Source organism: Lingula anatina, chromosome 8 (genome assembly GCF_051362555.1).
Source record: "Lingula anatina isolate TDL-2025a chromosome 8, LinAna3.0, whole genome shotgun sequence".
Classification (NCBI taxonomy): Eukaryota; Metazoa; Brachiopoda; class Lingulata; order Lingulida; family Lingulidae; genus Lingula; species Lingula anatina.
Genome location: NC_141774.1, coordinates 585,213 through 606,026, shown reverse-complemented (window position 1 = coordinate 606,026; position 20,814 = coordinate 585,213). Strand labels below are relative to the sequence as shown.

At 37.4% G+C, this 20,814-nt stretch overlaps 2 protein-coding genes across 3 annotated transcripts in view; one reads left to right on the top strand and one right to left on the bottom strand.

The window, feature by feature from the left end:
* Positions 1-3,307, bottom strand: part of LOC106165417 (uncharacterized) — a 76,689-nt gene extending 73,382 nt beyond the window's left edge. For both annotated transcript variants that reach the window (XM_087019109.1, XM_087019108.1), the window contains exon 1: positions 2,995-3,307. The gene's annotated coding sequence lies outside the window, so the exon portion shown is untranslated. The remainder of the gene's footprint in view (positions 1-2,994) is intronic.
* Positions 3,308-4,326: 1,019 nt separating this feature from the next.
* On the top strand, positions 4,327-8,364 carry LOC147760141 (uncharacterized). The gene is made up of 2 exons (XM_086994053.1): positions 4,327-6,303; positions 8,260-8,364. Exons 1-2 carry the CDS (start codon positions 4,327-4,329, stop codon positions 8,362-8,364), a joined length of 2,082 nt encoding a protein of 693 aa, XP_086850179.1.
* The last annotated feature ends 12,450 nt before the right edge of the window (positions 8,365-20,814 follow it).

The following is a 20,814-nucleotide window of genomic DNA, read 5'->3' as shown; positions in this document are numbered from 1 at the left end:
TAATTTGCAGGTGAAAATTTGCACGGAAAAAATAAGAAAATTAAACATGTGCACATAATGAAAATCTGGTTCCCCCGTGAAAATTTGACTCCCCCTCCACAAAACTTATTTTATTTTGAATATATGACTGTGTTCTTGTAGTATGTAAAATGGAGGATACATTGGCACTTTTTGTAGTTTGCAGGTGAAAATTTTCATTAAAAAATAAGAAAACTAAAAATGTGCACATAACTGCCCATTGAATCCCCTATGAAAAAGCCATCTATTTAATATTTGATTATCATTTTAGAGTGCTTTCCCAACTCTGTGAAGTTTAATTAAGTGCACTCTTCCCTGATAATTTTTACATGTGTTTAATGTTACATTTTCCAAACTTCATGAATACGAAGCACAAATACGATATCGATGAATATTTATAGCTGAGAATCGAAAAAGATCGGATATATATAATTATTATACACTACATAGGTTTTTAATGATTTTTAATCAACTCTATACTCAAGTATCCCCATAGTGGGATTTGTGCATATAAGCATTCCATTGTTACAATAGAACAAAACCAAATGTATAATTCTGCACCTAAACAGTAATTATAATTAATGCACAAACATGATTAAGTTGCTACAGTTTATTTATTTATTTATTTATTTATTATTATTATTTATTTTTTTTATTTTTTTTATTTTTTTTTTTTTTGCAGTCTATGCTGGGAAGTCCTTTTTTAACAGTGCATATAAAATAGATATATTTTTCTTTATCTGACTTCCTTACACCAATTCATACCGAATACTTTTCATCTCACAGCAGGGTCTGAGAATCTACTGGCCTGAACAAAAGTTCACTGGTCCTAGTCCAATTTTCAAAAATAAATAAATACATTAATAAAATAAGATAAATTAATTAATTAAATTAAACACTTAAATAAACTCATTGAGGTTAAACGGGCTTCCTATAACAAATAAGATCAAAAGCATGGTATTTTCAAAATGTTATTCTAAATAAAGGCAACATTTAATCTGAACATTTAAAAACTGAACTGGAGCACATATTACAGCTGAAAATATTAACAGGGCCAATAGTTGACTGCTTTTATGAAAACTTTACTGGAACAGTCGGATTTTATTGTTACTGGCAGTTGGGCAGCTATACCACGCCCCTTTACAAGTTTATATTGGTTTTGGGTTTTTTTCCGCACAACAGTAACATATAATTTCTATGTCCACTTTTGAAATATATAGTCTGTGAGGTGACTGAGAATCATTAAAAATGTGATGAAGAAGCACTATCAAATTAATGTTTCAAGCAGTGTCTGTTGCCAAGTCTTATCTAGTTTCCTTCCGATTACTACAAGTCAAGTGAGAATTTCGTGGGGACCTTTTCTTTTTCTTGCTTACTCCGTGTTGCTCAGAAAAGAGGGAAACCTGTGTATTAGAAAAAAAAAAACACATAATAATGGCATTATGAACTACTACAGTAGTATCTACGCTGGCATTGTGGGGTTATGCAATTACTGACTAAATTCAATGTGTCCCTGTTGTTTGTTATATGACTTGACTGAAATAATGTTGACTACATAATTCCCAAAGAAAAAAAATGCATGCCCGTCAATGTAAACTTAAAAATTCTGAGCGTCTTCTAGAAGACCCAGAATACAGCTTCCGTCTGCCCCTGATAAATGTACAATTTACAACTAGTTTAAAAAAGAACATCAAGATCACAGACTCATAACTCCACGAAATAGCAAGAAAATGTACTTGATACAACAGATTAGATATTTAAATGAGTTAAATCTGTCCTGGTTCCCATTGTTCTGGGAGGTCACAAGGAGGATCTTAGAGGAAAGGTCGTTAAAACGGAAAATGCCCAAGGTTGTATTTTTACGGGAAAGCTCTATAGGATTTTCAGTTACTTCTAGTGATCAACGGTATTTCATTCCGAAGAAAACTTTATTTTGAGGTCGAAGCTTATGTTTTATAAGGTTGCAGAATCCAAATATCGAGATATTAAGATATTTTCTGCAGTGTGCAGTGAAATTTTACCGCATCAAAGCAAATAACCACACACCCAACCGATAATCGGCAACAATAAATCAAAATATCGCACCAAAACTTCAATACACCTGACCTTGTCTTGTGCCACACGGCATGCTCTAAATTTTCATCAACGGCATTTATGATCTTGTATAAGTATAAAGACTTAACATAACTACAATTCTTGACTGATTTAAATAAACAAACACGAGTCACACATGGAATCACTGGAGCACTTCGTTGTTTTCCGTAGTCAGTGACGTCGTGCGTCGCCGTCTCGCGCGGGAAACAAACTCAGACGACACTTACGCAAAAGATTTTCTGGTATACGTGAAAGGACACTCTTGGTGTAAAAAAATGATATTGTGTAGAGAAACTGAATTTTTTCCAAGCAAACACCATATTGACGTTAATCTATAAGTTAGTATTTTTAAAACACATGTAAGGCTTATCAGTTCGAGGATCTTTCCTCTCGGAAGTTGCCGCAAGGGATCACTGGGAAAACTGGATGTTGAAAAACCATTAGACTTATCTCCTTAAACCCATCAGCGGGGCTGGAGGGTTATTATCATTGACATAACTACTTCTAATATCGTCGGGTCGGCAGCCATGTTGACTTGTGGCTCTTCTTGGCAATATTGCTGGCTATGCATGAAGAGCCACTAATCAACATGGCGGCTGACCCGACGATAAACAAAATGTGCCAATTTGTTACGTTTTATCAAGGCTATTAAGTAATTAGTAGGCCTAATATATTTCGCTCTTATACGGTATCGGCCTGTTTTGTTTGGAATTACCGTTTCCCGTGTTTACTTGTGCCTGCATGTGGACTCGTTTTTTTTCAAGTGTAGGCCTATTGCGCTGTGTTTCGCTGTATTGGGCAGTATTGCGCAATTTAGGGAGATGCGCACCCTAATTATGGCCAGTATAGGCCTACTACCTAAGACTTGACACTTCTGCTTACCTTTACTTGTTATAAAACACGACAGCAGGTTGATGTTCTCTCTTATTGCACCCTGCTTAGCTAATGTATCTATAATCTAGGATTCAAGATGAGGTTGTCTTCTATCCTAGCTTCAAGTCATATCTAGAGCCCGCGTCTGAGGCGACAGTCGAGTACCTTACTGTAGTGATCTGGTTTCCTTTTCAATCATCCGCCCACCTTGCCCTTCTAGTGATAGTCTTTTACGGTAGGTTCTAAAGGAAAAGAGTATCAACATTTACTAACGCATGATCAATCCGTTACCTCTTTGTCACTTTCGTGAAACAGTATATAATTTTATGGGAGCAGAAAATCACCTAAAATACATAAACATGTTATGTGCGCATGCGCTTGCTCTAAATAAAACCGAGCGGAATTTCCAATGTTTATGTTAGTGGGGACAACAGGTGAAACGCCAACGCCAAAGGTTTCGAAACTATAGTTTTCTCATTCCTGCAAACAGATCAATATATTAAAAATATAGACATAATCAAAACAAATTATATACTTTACATCAGTGGGTATTTGGCACAATTATTAAACATTTCATATTAAACTAAAACTCAAACACACACACATGCATCCGTATACGTGACCTAATTCTCATCCAATTGGGAGGTCACGTGGCTGTCGATTACATTAAGCACTTGTATTATAAAGCATTAACAAGCAGAAACATTAGAGTGTCGGCGTCTCCTGTTAGAATCAGAGAGCCTCTGCCGGAAGGGAGGACAAGACTTTAATACTACACCTGTACTTCCAAGATTCGTGGTCAAAATATTTACGTGTGAATCGCTATGAGGAAATCCAACGCGGTGCACTCAAGGTTACATGTCGATACGTCCCCGCACCAATATTTCCCGGCACCGATACTCCCCTACAGTTACAGATATACTGAGGGGGAGTATCGGTGCGGGGATGTACGGTGCAGGGATATATCGGTGTGGGGCCGTATCGATGCGCATAATACAAAAAATTACTAAGGGGGATTATCGGTGCAGGGGAGTAACGGTGCCGGAGAGTATCGGTGCAGGGAGTAACGGCGCGGGGGAGTATCGACATGACCCCGCACTGAAAACACTTTAAATTTTACACACCACAGACAGAAAGTGTAACATTTTATTTGTCTTAAGCGACCATCTCTTATTTTACAATGTTGTAAGCGACTTGAATAATACACGTGTGTTCCAGCATGGCGGCTTACAGAGTTAGCACGTTTATGTTACATGGTGTCAGAAGTTGAACTTTTCAAGCTATTAGTGAGTCCTTACACATGCCACATAACATTTTTAATTGTGCGAGACACTAATTAAAATGGCGTATGCATTCGAGCAACCCAGCTTCGATTGGGAGTCTAAAAATTTGTACTTGGAATTTACTCGATTCCGACAGCATGCTGAGCTCGTTTTCAAGGGTCCACTATCACAAACAGATGATAAGATAAGGGCAGGATGGTTAGGCATGTGGATTGGAAAACAAGGGAGAGAAATTTACAAAACATTCACTTGGGAAGAAGATGAAGAGGATAAACCAGAAGCAATATTCGGCAAGCTTGAAAATTATGTAAGACCCAGAAAAAACAAACGTGCACAAAGATTTAACCTCCAGAAAAGGAAGCAGGAGGAAGGTGAGACATTTGACAATTTTGTAAAAGACATCAGATTGATTCTTATGGATTGTGAGTACCAAGACGCTGAAGACATTTTAATTGACTGTATAATACGTGGGGTGTATTATCCTCGAGTTCAAGAGAAACTGTTAGAAAAAGGGGAAAGACTTACTCTAGCTCAAGCATTAGAAATAGGCAGACAGTATGAGTCATCCCAGCAACAAATGAAGATTCTAAGACCAGAAGTTGAAGTTTCCGCCATTAATCACAAGTCACATAAGAGTAAGGAAAGCCATGCTAGTAGAAATCCCTCACAAGCCTCTAAGAGACAGGAACACGTACCTTGGAAGCAAAAGAAAAAGAAATGTGGTCAGTGTGGTTTAGATACTGCAACAGCCCATAGAAACAATACTTGTCCGGCAAAAGGAACCAAATGCAGATATTGTAAAAGACTAGACCATTGGTATTCAGTATGCAGAAAACGAAAAGCCAAGGCAGTACACACTTTACAGGAAAGTGATAATGATGTTTACTATGATGATTCAGTGAGTGAAGATAGCAACAATGATCCACTGTACATTCATACAACTGAAGTTGATGATGAAAATGTTGACTCTGTCAGTGCAGCTGAAGATAAATGGATAGTGACACTAGATGTCCAAGACAAGCCACTTAAATTTCGTATAGATACTGGAGCAAAATGTAACATTCTAGTGAAAGCTGATTATGAAAAACTTAATCTTCACAAGAACTTGAACCAAACAACTAAAGTTCTTCGCTCCTACTCTAATCACAAGATCCGCCCAATTGGAAAAGCACAGCTTTCAGTGGCATACAATACTACTCAGTTGCCAGTTGACTTTGAAGTAGTAGACATAGACCAGGAAAATGTCATTAACGGTGAAGTTTCAGAGAAACTTGGGCTCCTCCATAGAGTCAGAGTAAACAAGGTAAACAGTGTAGATGATTTCACTGAACTTGCCAAGAACACAGGTACGCTACCAGGTAAGCATACCATAAAGATAGACCCAACAGCAAAGGGAGTTATACATCCAGCCAGACGACAGCCAGCATCACTGAAGCCACGCATCGTAGAGAAATTACAGGAAATGGAATCAGATGGCTTCATTACCCGAGTCCATGAGCCAACTGAATGGGTCAGTTCAATGGTTGTTTCATTAAGAAATGATAAAGTGAGAATCTGTATAGACCCATGTGATTTGAACAAAGCAATCAAAAGGGAGCATCATCCACTGAAAACTATTGAAGAAGTTGCAGCTAGTATTCCAAAAGCCACAGTGTTTTCTGTGTTAGACGCCACACAGGGATTTTTGCAGATACAGCTTGATGAGCAGTCATCCTTTTTGACTACTTTCAACACTCCAATTGGCAGGTACAGATGGCTTCGCCTACCCTTTGGTATTAAATCGGCGCCAGAAATCTTTCAGAGAATCATGGATGAAATGCTTGAAGGCATAGAAGGTGCCACAGCTATAATGGATGACATATTGATAGCAGGCACAGATCGTGAGCATCATGATTCGATTTTCAAGAAGGTTATTCAGAGAGCTACTGAATACAACCTAAAGCTCAATTTTGATAAGTGTCAGGTGCGTCAGCCCAGAGTTCAGTATGTGGGACATATCCTCACAGCAGAGGGCCTGAGCCCAGATCCAGAAAAAGTGCGCGCAATAACTGAGATGACACCACCCACATATATACAGTCACATTCTTTTTTTTTTTTTTTTTTGTAATTATTTTTACATATTTTAAAATATTAAAACAAGATAATGGCTTCTTGAACTTAAAGGGATATAACAACTGTTCATTTTGGCCAAAAAATGAATTTTCCTGGGGTAAACAACAAATTTTCAATTCCTACCAATGGTTGATGAATCCATTTCTACATCAGGCAACTGGTATTGCTGGTATGGGTTATATATGAAATCAAGATCGAGCTGGCAATACCGGAATCTAGAACCTGGGGTAAAGGATTCCTGATTTTCAGGATTTTTGACTTGCATTGATATGAATAAAGTTTTATTTACTGTGATTTGTGAACTAATGGTTTTATTTCCCGTGAACTGTGATTACTCACATGGGATCCTCTCAAAAGAGTGAGATCAATCTAAACTGCATAAGATACACATGGAATTCCCCCCCCCCCCCCCCCCCCGCCCCACCTGTGGTGGATTTAGTTTAGATTTGATTTTAGAATTTGGACTAAACCGTGCAAAACGGCACCGTACGCCGTCTAAAATACCAAAATATTTGGGCACTTCATCGAGTCCCAAACCCAAAGATCAAGGAGGGGGTGTGACTTCGCATCTGCGGATCAAATAATCCTGGATCCGCCCCTGCCCCCTATCCTACCTGTATCTCCAGGTCAGGGTGGTCACTTTCCACGCCTGTATTGGTCAGGATGGTCACTTTCCACACCTGTATTGGTCAGGAGGGCCACTTTCCACACCTGTATTGGTCAGGAGGGCCACTTTCCACACCTGTCTTGGTGAGGGTGGTCACTTTCCACACCTGTATTGGTCAGGGTGGTCACTTTCTACACCTGTATTGGTCAGTGTGGTTACTTCCCACACCTGTATTGGTCACTTTTATGAAACTAATTTCAATGCATAAAAAGTTTTATCCCTACATGTAATGTTCTGTGGACTTCAATGAATATTCATGAGAGGCGGGACTTATTTCCCATTTGTAACGCAAATTCCTCACGGGAAGGATAGAGGCCATAAGCAAACAAATCAAGTGAAGTGTAACATTAATATAGCTATTATAGCGCCTTATTAACACTTTCAAGGCCCATTTTTTGCAAGAAATTAAAATCTCGTCTAATGATCTTTCCATTGTAATCATTATAACGACAACGTTGTCATCTTGTAGCTGAAGTACCCGACCCTTTTTTTCTCCCTCTGTCTTTCTCTGTATATTTATTGAGTGAACGTACCCTGGCGTGGATATTTAGCACAGGTTATCTCATGTAATGATCACTCCTCCACATCTTCTACAGCAATGTTTATAAATGTTTACAGACATAATAAGAAGACCTCCGTGCTTTATAGTTAACATCATAAGTCTCTGTGACGAGATCTTCCTTTGTACCACAGGATATACGTATGTAAGGGTAGCCGTTTATTACTGACTTAGCCGTTTATTACATAATAACCCGTTTATCACTGACTTAGTCAAGTTTTACTTATTTAGCAATCTATCTGACTTAACCATTTATTACTGACTTAGCCGTTAATCACTGACTCAGTCAATCATTCCTAACTTCGCCATATTTGTTTCCAGTGTTGCATGGCTGAGACAGATGCTCAGTTTTAAAACGCAATCTTTATAGATATCTGTCATTTTACTGTGACCTTGGTACTTTTTGTGGTCTTGTTATTCTGCATAAATGATTCACCTCTCTGAGGATAACATTTCGGCTTATTGTGGTACTCACTCATCTACTATTTATCACTCTAGGGGAAATAAACTTTACTGTAAATTGTCAACAGTAGTTGTGTTATCTTATCTTCACCTTTTGGCATTCATGTAGTCTTCAGCCTTTTTTTGTCAAACCATCTTCTTCAACATAATCAGTTTATTTAAATTTGTATGGCTTTATTTCTTTATTTAAGTTTTACCCAATCAAACAGAAAGCTCCAATACTGACAGGTCAATTTTTGCTTATAAATGCCATGGCCCCCGACAGGTTTATACAGATGTCACTGAAAACATATTGAGATTGCGGAAATGCATTTGATTTATGACACTGCACTCTTGTGGAACCTTAGTCCAATTTGGTGTAGGGTAGCATTTTGCTAAATGAAAACGTCACCTTTTTTTCTGTGTAACAGAAACGATTTAAAGAATAAAAGAGTTATTCAAGAGATATTATACATTTTTGAATTATTATGACTGTGGATGAGATTATTTTGGGGATTTATTGACCTTGGCCTCAGCTGAGACAATTAATCCCCGAGATGAGCGAAACACGTACAGGTCGCTTTCTGTTTTCTTACATGATAACGAATTTTAAAAACGAGACACATTTGAAGAGATTGCTGCTATGTACTAGTAGATTTAGACTTTTTCATTAATATTGCTTACACTGCATATCACACAATCCAGCAGTACAACAAACATGGTAGTCAGATAATTGTTAGCGACACACCTGACTGCACACTTCTTTTTTAAGAACTCATTTTTACCTAGGCATACCTTTGAAACTGCAATATTCCACATTAAATGTCACGTCTGTCCATGCATGGCTGTTTTAGCAATTGTAGGATACATGTAAGTGTTCCGATTAAATTACACTTGAAATGTTAGCATCAATTCTGAACGTCATTATATATATTAACAATCAGCCGGCACATGTTAGTTAAGGACCTTTTATTCTGAATTTCTGATATTGAACATAGCATATGTAAGTTTGGCATGCATGTTTTAATAATATCTCAAAAATGTACATTCGTTTATTGCTATATCATCTTGAGTGGAATAAACAGTTTTTTTTAATTTTTAAAAACACAACGTGCCTTCAAAGCACACTCCAGATTAAAGGTTTTATTTATTTTGGATTATAAACAAAAAACAAAAAAGAATAAGAAAACAGTACACAGCAAATTTGGAAATTTGCAATTTTTCTCAGAACTGTTCGCATAAGCACTATGTACAGGTAGAAATCCGTTTTCGAGTTTCAACTTCACAGTAAAAATGTTACGAATGAAAGCCACCGGCTCCCGTTCCCGCCCCCATTTTTTTTTTTTAATAGAATCATGAAACTCTAAAACGAGTTTTGATCATTTATCTTTTTTCAGCTGTTGTAGATGTTTTCCTTAGCTGATGAAGGGGATAATTACAGACATTTTCAGGAAAAATGTTTATTTTTGCTAAACAGTGACGTCTAGTACACTTAATATCTTTGCTGAATGGAATGGAAATGTCTCGATTCTGTGGGCAGAGGTAAAGGTGTGGGGGGGGGGGGGGGTAAAGGAAATACGATTTCATTGGTACAGTGGGTGTTTCCATGTCATTTTTAAGTTTGGAAGAAGACATTTGCCATTTCATTTTAAAAGGTCGGAAAGGGTGATGAACAAGGGCTTGCTGCCTCTGTGAATCTACTTTTTTTATATTAAAGGCGCTTAGGAAGCTAATTTTAAGTCTGGGGAAGTGGGGCTATTGCCAAAATCGACTGCATCTACAGTATGCATATTTAAGACAGATACGTTATACAACGTAGTGCGCAAGAAGTACCAAGTTTTCTCACACACTGCATGACACGCCACACGCGTCGACCCTGCAGGGGCACAGTTATTAAACCTCGGCTCATTAAAGGGTACCGGCGGAGACGGATTGTGACGGAAGTGACGTGTAGTGGTGTAAGACGTGTGTAAAGCCTCTCTTCTGGTCCTCAAATCAAGTTCGGCCCCTTGGTTCTAAACTGTTTACCAGAGGCTCTGTTCTTGTCCTTCACCTGTAAATGTCCATCATGACGTGTTCAAACGTGTTCCCCAAACGTGTACTTGGCTGACTCTCTTTTGGGCCCCAAACTTTTTCTGCGGTATAGTCTTCATTTGGAAACCTGTCAGTTTGACGTTCGGGGGGAGGGGAGGGGATTAATTACTTACAGTTAAGCAACTCAACTAACGGTCATTTGGTTGATTCGCCAGATCAACGGACTAGCTGGCTATTATTTCACAGCATAAATTGAAAGATATAAATTGCAGAGTAACCTTCTGTCACAAGGACACTACATATAATTATTTATTCCCTTCATGCCCCCCCCCCCCCCCGGGGGGGTCACTTGTAATTGATACTCCGTATCTTGATTAATGTGGAAGAATCAAAAGATGAAAAGAGTGCGCGGACGTGCTTTTGACAGGTCAGGTCACGAAGTAACGGATACGGCATCTCAGGCCACAAAATATGGCTTCACAGGGCAGTGAACAAACTGGAGAAATTTCCCTCTCTGACAATATTCCGAGCATATATGGTCACCCTGCTTCCTTCATGTCTTTACAACAATTCAGTATCATTATGCTGAATTCTATTACTGTTCTATTACTGATGTTGTATTCAACCATCTAATAAAATTTGATATTTGAAGAAAATTTTATTGCAGGATTTTACAATATCACCACTTTGCACCATTGCTATTATATGGCGCAGAGTACATGTTCCAAACAGGTATAGCTGCAAACAGTAAAACTGTTTGATATTAATAAAAATATAAACAATTATGTTGATCATAATAACTAAACCACTCTGCGGGCTAACTGTCTACGGGTTGTAGCCAAGATGTGTTCAGTTTATAACACACTCCTCTAGTTCGGGACATTTACAGATTGTCTTTACCTCTCTCTCTCTCTCTCGTCATAAATCAAAGTCTCTGACTTTTAACATTAGTATTTTAATTCAGGATATTTACAGAAATGTGTGAACATGATATTAATTCGAGAAAGGATATTTTTTAGTGTTTGTAAATGTTACAAAGGAAATTACCAAAAATATATAGCTTTCCATATTGAGAAGACATGTTCCTCTACTCCCCCTCTCCAGATTTCCTGGCCCGAGGAGCAATATGTTTGTCCTAAGCTCTGAAGCTCTGAACGCGCTTGATAGAAACCAGATGTGGAGATAGTGAGATTTTATTGCCCGAGCCAGACTACCGACTTTCCAATCTTACAGGTTGAAATAAGAGTGGGGGGGGGGGGGTATATATCTTCTTAACCGACTAAGCTAGATAGGCTCGAAACACGATAAAGTATATCAGTAGAAAGGCTCAACTTGACTTATTTCATAACATAATAGTTGCTATGCCCTTATGCTCCTCTTCCCACCCTGAACTCTTGTTATAAATAATCATTTTTCTTTTCATATGAAAGATGAGAGCGTAAATTAACTTATCACAACCGCTCACGTTTTGCATAACGTTTTTATTAATGTTTCATATTACTTTTAAAAACTACTGACTGCTTTCCCAGTTAGAGGGTACAATGGCATAAACCAGTGAAAGTAATGGAACGTGTCATATATTTATTCCGATATTAATCTAAATATATGTGGCTCACATTTTCACTTTTTGTTGAAAGTTTTCTCACATCGAACTCAATTAATTGGGTTGGAGTGTCTACATCTGTAGCGGTGTTTTAAAGGGTCATAAATGGACCAATTTTGAGATAGCGTTATGCGAGACTTACGTAACTTTTATATAAACGGAAAATAATATACTGTAGATTGATTCACAACTCTGCCTCCGGTCGAATACAAGCCCTTTACGGACCAACCAAAATTAAATGCCCGTGTCTGGTGCGGGTGCTCTATTTTCGTGGTTCTCTTACATAATTGCGCGGTGCTTCGTTAATCTGGAAACAAATGTTCGCTACAGATGAGATGCAAATAAAAAAGTATAATGATCGACGCGAAAATGCCTTTAATCTGTTTTGATGCTTTCCATGTACGCATATGCACTATAATGTATAGGATTCGAAATTATCAACATCGGATTACTTAAAATAACCTTCCAAAGATCATGTACATTACGGCGCGTACACACAATTCCTTTGATTTGTGGTTTTTAATGAACTTAAATAAAGATGCTGCGATAAAGACCATTCAACTTAATAAGATATATATATAGGGCGAAAAAGAAATTGAGACGTCCCTGGAGTCGAGACAAAATCTATGATAAAGAATCCCGATTCTGTAATAACAGCTAAGTTTGTCTCTTTTAAATTAATTTGAATTGTGCTCTTTAACAAGAGAGGCAGTCAATGTGAGGGTCGGTGGGACATTTAATGGTGGGGATCGAGTATTTAAAATCACAGATTTCGGGCATGAAAGAAAATTTTGTGGTTTCCGAGGTCAGTTTGTAAGATCAAAATTCAGGCCAGGGCGCTGTTCTGAATCTTTCCCTTGAAGTGGTAAATAGCGGGGATTTTAGCCTTTAATTTTGCCCAAGGGAGAACGGCGTTGTGTAACAGTAAACTGCACTGGTATGCATAGGCCTACTTATACTACGTAGTTATACTGGATCTCTACAATGTCTTTCGTCAGATCACTGGGTTTTCATGATATTCCCTTCACTGTACGCTCCTAAAGCAATACAACTGGGATGCTAAGTTGTCATCATGTAGCAAAACAACACTTGAACATTATCTGAATGATATGGGATATACAGCTTGTGAAAGCCTAGGTATAAATACCAACAAGGTATGCAGCACGTACATCTCTAAACCAGCCCCGTCAATCAAACACACATTATGGTCAGTTGCGTCTTAGTTTAAATGCAGTCAAACAGGCAAATAGGCTTTAATTACGAAAATATCGCGCGTTTATTAATAAACTTTGTTTATTTTAGATCTGCTGATTCGAAAAAAAATATATAATCCATTTCCACTACTTGCACAAAACGCGTGACCATACCAGTCCAGTGGAAATTGAGGAAATTCACGGGAATAAACGTGTCCATATGAAAGTAAGAGCTTATACTAACTTGAAACGGAATAAAAAGCGCACAATCATGGCTGTGAGTGAGCACCCCCCCCCCCCCCCCCCCAACACCACCACATGCACACAATCACCCACGAATGTAACTGTCTTGAAAACATGAGGCAGAGAACGCCATAAATATTGTAGTATTATTCTTAAGCATCCTAAAGGTAGTCACGCAGCAAATCTTTTGTGTTCTTTAAAAAATCTGAGAATATATTATAGCAAATATAATACAATTTTAAATAATTGAAATGCATTTCTTTCTAACATTCAGTTTACGTACGTTTTTTGGTAGCCTCTCAAAGTTTTAAACCTCAAATATTGGAGAGCATAATAGAGTCAGCCAAGGACACGTTTAGGGAATACGTTTGAACTCGTAATGATGGACATTTACAGGTGTAGGTCCAGTATAGAGCTTCTTGTAAACAGTTTAGAACCAAGGGACCGAACTTGATTTGAGGACCAGAAGAGAGGCTTTACAGACGTGAAGCTGAGTGGTCGTTTTTAGCTGGCAGTAAATGGGAATGAAGACGTGGGCTTAGAGAAAAAAAGCAGTTATTTTAACAACACGGTAGGATAACATTTTTCTTTATGCATTTGGGGCAGAAAATACTTGTAGAAATAATAGGCGCATGATATGAAAACGTGACACGGAACTTAAAAGGAAAAATCGTGCTTAATTTGCAGTCAATTTGTTTAGAGATATATGCGGCATCGACCGCCAGCGCGACAAAGAGTGTCAATGGAAGAGAATTCCCGGTGTAGCGTGCCGTAGAGTCCGGCCCTTTCAGAGTCCGTAGGACCCTATGTTTTAAAACTGAGTGTCCGGCATACACTCAGTTTTAAAACGTAGGGTCCACGGATACTAAGTTTTAAATCTGAAAGTCCGGGTGACTTCCTATATTAAAACGTGCAGTCCCCAGACTTTCAGTTTTAAAATGAACAGTCCGCTTTGAATCGCAAGGTCCCCCTTACTGTTGCATTTTAGGCAAAAGAAAATCAAGTTTAATTCGTACCCATAAGGCAATATTCCTTATTTTTTGCAATATGTATGCTTTATACATTTCATTGAAGAAATAGTTCTATTGATGCAATGCAATTGTAACTAATTATCAATAAAAATATAAAATTTATTGAATTAAAATAAGACAAGAATACAGAAAATCTGTTTTAACTGGGTGTTTTTTGTTTACAATCTTCTTTGTTGTAGTCTAGATGACTGGTGCAAAAATTGCTCAAAAGGTGGAAAAAGCATGAAACTTGGCACAAATGTTCTTTGGACTATGCTGATCATTTTCAAGGGCAGTGCCTAAAATTTCAAAGCGTTGCTTAGCAACCGTTGCTAAGGAAGTGATTTACATTAGTAACAAGCTAATTGGACCTTTCTTGTTCAGTTTAAATGATTTAAACAGGCTTTTAATAATGTTTCAAACCATCAGAACTATCACTATACTATTTTAAGACATTGAAAACCCAAGTAAACCATTGCAACAGTTGCTAGACAGCATATTACCCTAGCAACAAGTATTTAACATGCTCAATTAGCCCAGAAAGTTAGTGTTAAAGTTGATTTTTTGTTGAGTTCCTCTAGACAGAGGGGATTTCAAATGCCATTTATAATATCATTGATGTGAAAAAAACAAAAACATTTTTACACCATCTTTTATGGAAAATAGTTTTTTTAATTTCTTTCAATTTTTGAGTTTTGAGTTTTGAGATTTCATCTGGGGTTAAATTGAAATTTTCCTGAATTTCACTCAAAGAACCAATAATGTTTGCCAAAAGGGATAAGAAGTTGCTTTTAGTATTTTTAATCCACCTTTTGTTACTACCGACTCCTGACATTTCGCCGAGAAAAACGCTCTCCACTTACTCTTATTTTCTTCATAAAGAAGTCTTTTAAGCCATGTCAGTTTAGGGCCTTGGTAAAATTTTTATTTGCGGTACCTTTTACCGTCCATTTTTGTAATCAGACACCATCCTTGCTCATTTTATTTTATATCTTTTTCCATTCCTGATTAAGTTAAATATGATATGCATATTTTAAGTATTGAGGGAGGGGGGGGGTGGTAGGAGAGTTTATACATGCCCTACGTAAGATGAGAAATACTAAAGGTTTAACCACTTTTGACTTTCCTATTATTGAAAGGTTTCTCAGAGACCAGATTTTCAAGATATTTTTCATTTTGTTCAATATTTTCTAAAAAGTTTTTTCACATTGTATTTGGTCAGTTTCTATTCTCTACCAAGTAACTTAAATACACCTGCATGGTTCTATTTTAGTTATATTTGTTAATCAATGAAGTTCAAAAGCTTCTGTTCACACCCAAAGGCCGTTAGATGCCATATCTTACTTCAACCAAGGCTGCTCTACAACAATATAAGAGTATTCGTGCGAGATGAACATATCTGAATCAGCACTACGGTGCCATGTCATCAGATACCATGTGCTCACTCTGGTTGGACTTGTGCGGAACAGTGGGCCTAAGTGGACACATTTGCCAGAAGCTATTGACCTGTCCAGAGTTGCTCCAGTGTGCATGTAGGTGCAGATGTAGAGGCTGACAATGTGCAAGGGCAAAATGCACTGTATATTGCACATACAAGGGAGAATTAACTATTATTATTATTATTATTAACTATTGCAAAGTTTTATAAAGAGTCGTAAGGTGACAAAAGCATGGAAATGGCTGGTTACTTATTTTGAACATGCTGCCTTAAAGATGCATACAAAGTCAATTTTTTGTCACAAAAACCAACCAAATGCCAGCATATAGTTACAAGTAGTATAACTAAGAGAATTACTAAAAGGCATTGTTTAATTTTACCCGAAAATGATGTTTGGACAGATTTTTCTGCTGGCATTCTAAGCTGTATGTCAATTGGACAGGAAAGTAGGTCACGGAAGTAGGTTAAATTTACAACCATAAATTTAAAGAAAGGAGCAGTCTAAAGGTCTTTTATGGCTGATCGAGTGATCTATTCAGTTTATCCCTTGGCATGTCAAATTTATTTGAGTCATATAAGAATCTAGTAGAAGTGGTTTACATGTGTTACTGGGAATCCACGCTCCACCGATGCTCGGTTCGTATATACCTTTAAGTATCTGCACTGGCAATTTATTTGATCTGATGTGTGTAAACACACAATTGGTTCAACTTACTGGATTAAAAGTATGAACATCTTGCTCAAAAGTGTAGATCTTAGCTAGTATTATAGATTTGCTTTACTCTATAGACTAATGCAACTTTAAATGCTTGTTGCTAGGGTAATATGCTGCCTAGCAATCGTGGCTAAGGTTAATTTGGGTTTTAATTGCCTTAAAATAGTCTAGTGATAGTTCTGATGCCCTGAAACATAGTTATTAGCATTTCTAAACCATTTAAACTGGACAAGAAAGGTCTAATTAGCTTGTTACTAAGGAAATTCACTTCCATAGCAACGGTTGCTAAGCAACGCTTTGAAATTTTGGGCACTGCCCTTGAAAATGATCAGCATAGACCAAAGAACATTTGTGCCAAGTTTCTTGCTTTTTCCACATTTTCAGCAATTTGGCCAAAATATAGCACCAGTCATCCAGACTATTGTACAAAATACTCAATTATGTAATTCTTTAATATTTAACTGGTTTCAGCTTCGCCTTCAGCTCTGAAATACAGAAAAGTACACGTGCTGTAAATGCTGACCAAATTGATCATGAAAACGCAATGACAATAAATATAAAGTTGATGTTTCAATAGCTAACATTGTTTTTATAGAATAGATAAAAGATGCCATTTACATTTTAGAATAAAAAAAAACGCCTATTTTCTCTGTATTGCTTTAGCTGACCAGCACCCACAGCCAAGGGAAAAATTTTAAGAGACTTTTTCCCTACTAAATTTTCCATAATATACGTGCCGTTTGGCTTCTTCGCCACTTTTGTGCATGGCCCCAAGTACCTTGGGGCAGCTTTGCCTCCCTTTCTATCTTCCCTTCTAAGGTTTTTCTTTAACACTTTTATTCAAATCTGAAAGTCCTTAGTGAAAGATATGAAAAATGGTATGTATTATCGATGGTTTAAACTAATCTATGCCACACACCAGTAACAATACGTACTATAAAGGATATTACACAATATCAATGCATTTGATAAAGATATAGATTTTCTGTGAAAATAATAAAATACTTAAGTTTTAGTCCTAAGTGTATCATTAGCAAGAAATTAATTCATACCTCACTCTGGTGTCTCAAGTCGTAGTATATATACCTTTTTTTCGCTTTTCTTGGACAGTACGGATACAACACTGTACAGATGTACTTGTTTGCATTGTACGATTTCTCCATTGCCACAAGGTCAATTCCAATCTGTAATAGATATTTGATAATAACATAAATATAAAGTAATATCTGTGTTAAAGGAAAAAGGCATTGCTGGTGTGTTAAATTTTGGCCTGTCATATAAAATAATTGATTGATAACCATTTCATAATCTTTATTAAGCTTTTTTTTCTATATTTTTCATGTGTAATTATTAAAAAGGGGTAACTACCTGGCTCCATGGCTTACAAAAAGACACTGGTACTGGGTGGAGAGGAGGTGTGGTGTTCTTAGCTTTTGGATTTTGCATTTGCCATCTATGGCACCTAGCTATGTATTTTTTTTTACATCATCTGACATGCGATGTCAAACGAAATGTTGCTACACTTTGAGGAGAGTCTTTGTGACTCCCATGTGACCACCTACATTAAAACATTAAAAGAGACATGAAAGAAAATGCAAAATACTTAAAGCATATGATGCCAACCAAATGATTTTAAAATATGCTGTCTGCACATAAGTTGCGCCCTTAAAACACGGGTGTATATCTTTATGTGGGTTTAGCTTTTACGTTGGTTTATCTAGTGAATGCAGTAATATACACCAAGCGTAAAATGAGCTTGCATGCCCATCGAAAAGTATTCACTAAATATCGTGATAAAATAAAAAATAACATTGGGATATCGATAAAAAGGATCAATTTTAGTTAAAGAATTTGTTTACAGAAACGCTATGAGACTAAAGGGGCTTCTGTGTGACACGATCCTGTTTACTCACCATATCCATATTAGTCTAGATGACTGGTGCAAAAATTGCTCAAAACGTGGAAAAAGCATGAAACTTGGCACAAATGTTCTTTGGACTATGCTGATCATTTTCAAGGGCAGTGCCCAAAATTTCAAAGCGTTGCTTAGCAACCGTTGCTAAGGAAGTGATTTACCTTAGTAACAAGCTAATTGGACCTTTCTTGTTCAGTTTAAATGATTTAAAAAGGCTTTTAATAATGTTTCAAGCCATCAGAACTATCACTTTACTATTTTAAGACATTAAAAACCCAAGTAAACCATTGCAACAGTTGCTAGGCAGCATATTACCCTAGCAACAAGTATTTAACATTATATATTTAATAATATAGATTTTATAATATATATACAGATATTCTATAGCATTTTACATACCCTCCAGCTCCTTCCCATCTTTCTGTTCCCATTCTACATATACTAACATGTTTCTTAATTATCAAGATAGGTACATAAATAGTGTATGCTTGCACAAACCCAAATACAAATATCTCCGGAGATCTATCAATGACCACACCTAAATTATCTTAAGCGGGGCAAATGATGCACATCCAAACATTTTTTACATGTGGACAATCCCAAAAAACGTACAGAATATTTTCCCTAGCAGTACTGCAAAATTCTCAAATTCATAAGATAAGCATTAGTATTGAATATTCTATGATTTATTCTGAATTGGAGCAACTTCATTTTCTTGTGATCTGTTTCTTAAATGTTAGTTCCCAATTATCAGTACTCACTATGTCTGCCATTCACCTACACCTTTATCTGGTCATATAATATGGCTTTGGAGGATTTTTTTGCAAAAAAAAAAAAAAATATATATATATATATTTGGATGGTTTGGTAACTTGTTTAATTGAGTCAATTATTTCTTGGATTGCTATGCTCAATTTCCTTCCATGGGAAGAGATAGCCATTCAGATGGTAAGCTCTTTTGGATGCTGAAATTTGGCCAAAATATAGCACCAGTCATCCAGACTATATCAGCTGTTGGCCACTCTCATTTCATCCCTGCATCTCTGCCACTGTACCACAAAGGAAGCTGTGCCGAAAACGCGAAACACCGTGACTCTTATTGTCAACGCCTTTTCGTGTTCAGTAGTATTACAGTATGAATATTGATGACTATGTTTATGAACACTTAATACATTCATAAATATTTAAATTAGAGGACAAGCACGGACTCTGAGTTTTGCTATATTGTAACGTGACAGAAAGTCCGTGTAATAGAGAGTCCGGGGGACCCTCTATTACACGGACTCTCTGTCACACTAGAGGGACCCTGGTTTCTGAAACCGGGAGTCCGCGGACTCTATGTTTCGACGGACTCTGTGTCACTTTACACCGGGAGGCTATTAATCGTTGGCATGTGGAATTTTTGCAATCTGTTATGCCCATATCTAAGTAATTTAGGGTGTTTTATGGTATGTACACCAATTATAATAACGTTTTAGAGTCTTTAAAGGGCCATGTGAAAACCAGGAAGTAGTTCGCAACTGACAACTAAAGCGTTTTTAGACGTTTATATGTCCATTTTACATGATTTCCCACGCATATGATCACACTAATACACATATTATATGGGGTACACACTAATCAGTGACAAATGCCATAACAAAGGTGACGTTCTGACAGCCTCCCATGACATCACACATCCGACACAATTCTGGTCTCCTCCAGTACCCTTTATTTATTTATTCAACCGGGGACGACGCGTTGGGAGGCGTGTGAGACCATTACAGGATCAAGCAGTATTCCTTTCATGTAGGTCCGCCATATTTAGGCCGTGGCCTAGATAGCACTCTGCTCTTCTCATTCTGAATGACCTGCTGCGTATGACACTCAAGGCCGATAACATTTTACAAAGTAAACTAGTACTAAGACTGAATTGTGATGTTTCTTTTATCAAACCATGACAACTGAAATGATATATTATATGTTTTATGAAAAGTGTTTTGTGAAGAGAGTTCCTGGCATCGATACACACAAAAAAGCACATGTAACCCTTTTCAACAAATGTTGTTGGTCTTTGTCAAAGCCTTGAGTGTCCAGTGGCATGAGTACCCAGATAAAGATATAGGGCGTATTGTAATCTCTCTCTAAACACCATTTCGGATTTTCACTAGTCAGGAAGGTGAGATCGTCTATATTCAACCTTAATCAGGACCAAACTGTATTCAAGACATGCTGCCAGATATCTTTGTACCCTAAACTGCACTAGAAACTAGAAACTGCACTAGTGGGGTGTGGTGAATGAGAATCAGACTTCACTTTATTTACTTTATAAAATTATCACGTGTTTAATGTTTCTATTCTTTAAACCATTTCGATTTAAACTGCTTATAATTCTACCACCAGCGTAGGCGCTGGCGGTACACATGGTTTTAGTCCCGACCCTGTTCCGCCGGCTCCGCCGCCTTGTCACCGTTACCGCTTCTCCTCCTAGACTACAAAGGCCTGCGTACCCATCTCTTGGGTTTAGGTCACCTATAATCTCAACTCGTCCCATGTAAAATTTGGGCTTCATCAGTGCTGGGGTCTAAGTGTGGCGCTAATTGCAATGCACCCAAAATTGGCAAAATTAGGTGTAGG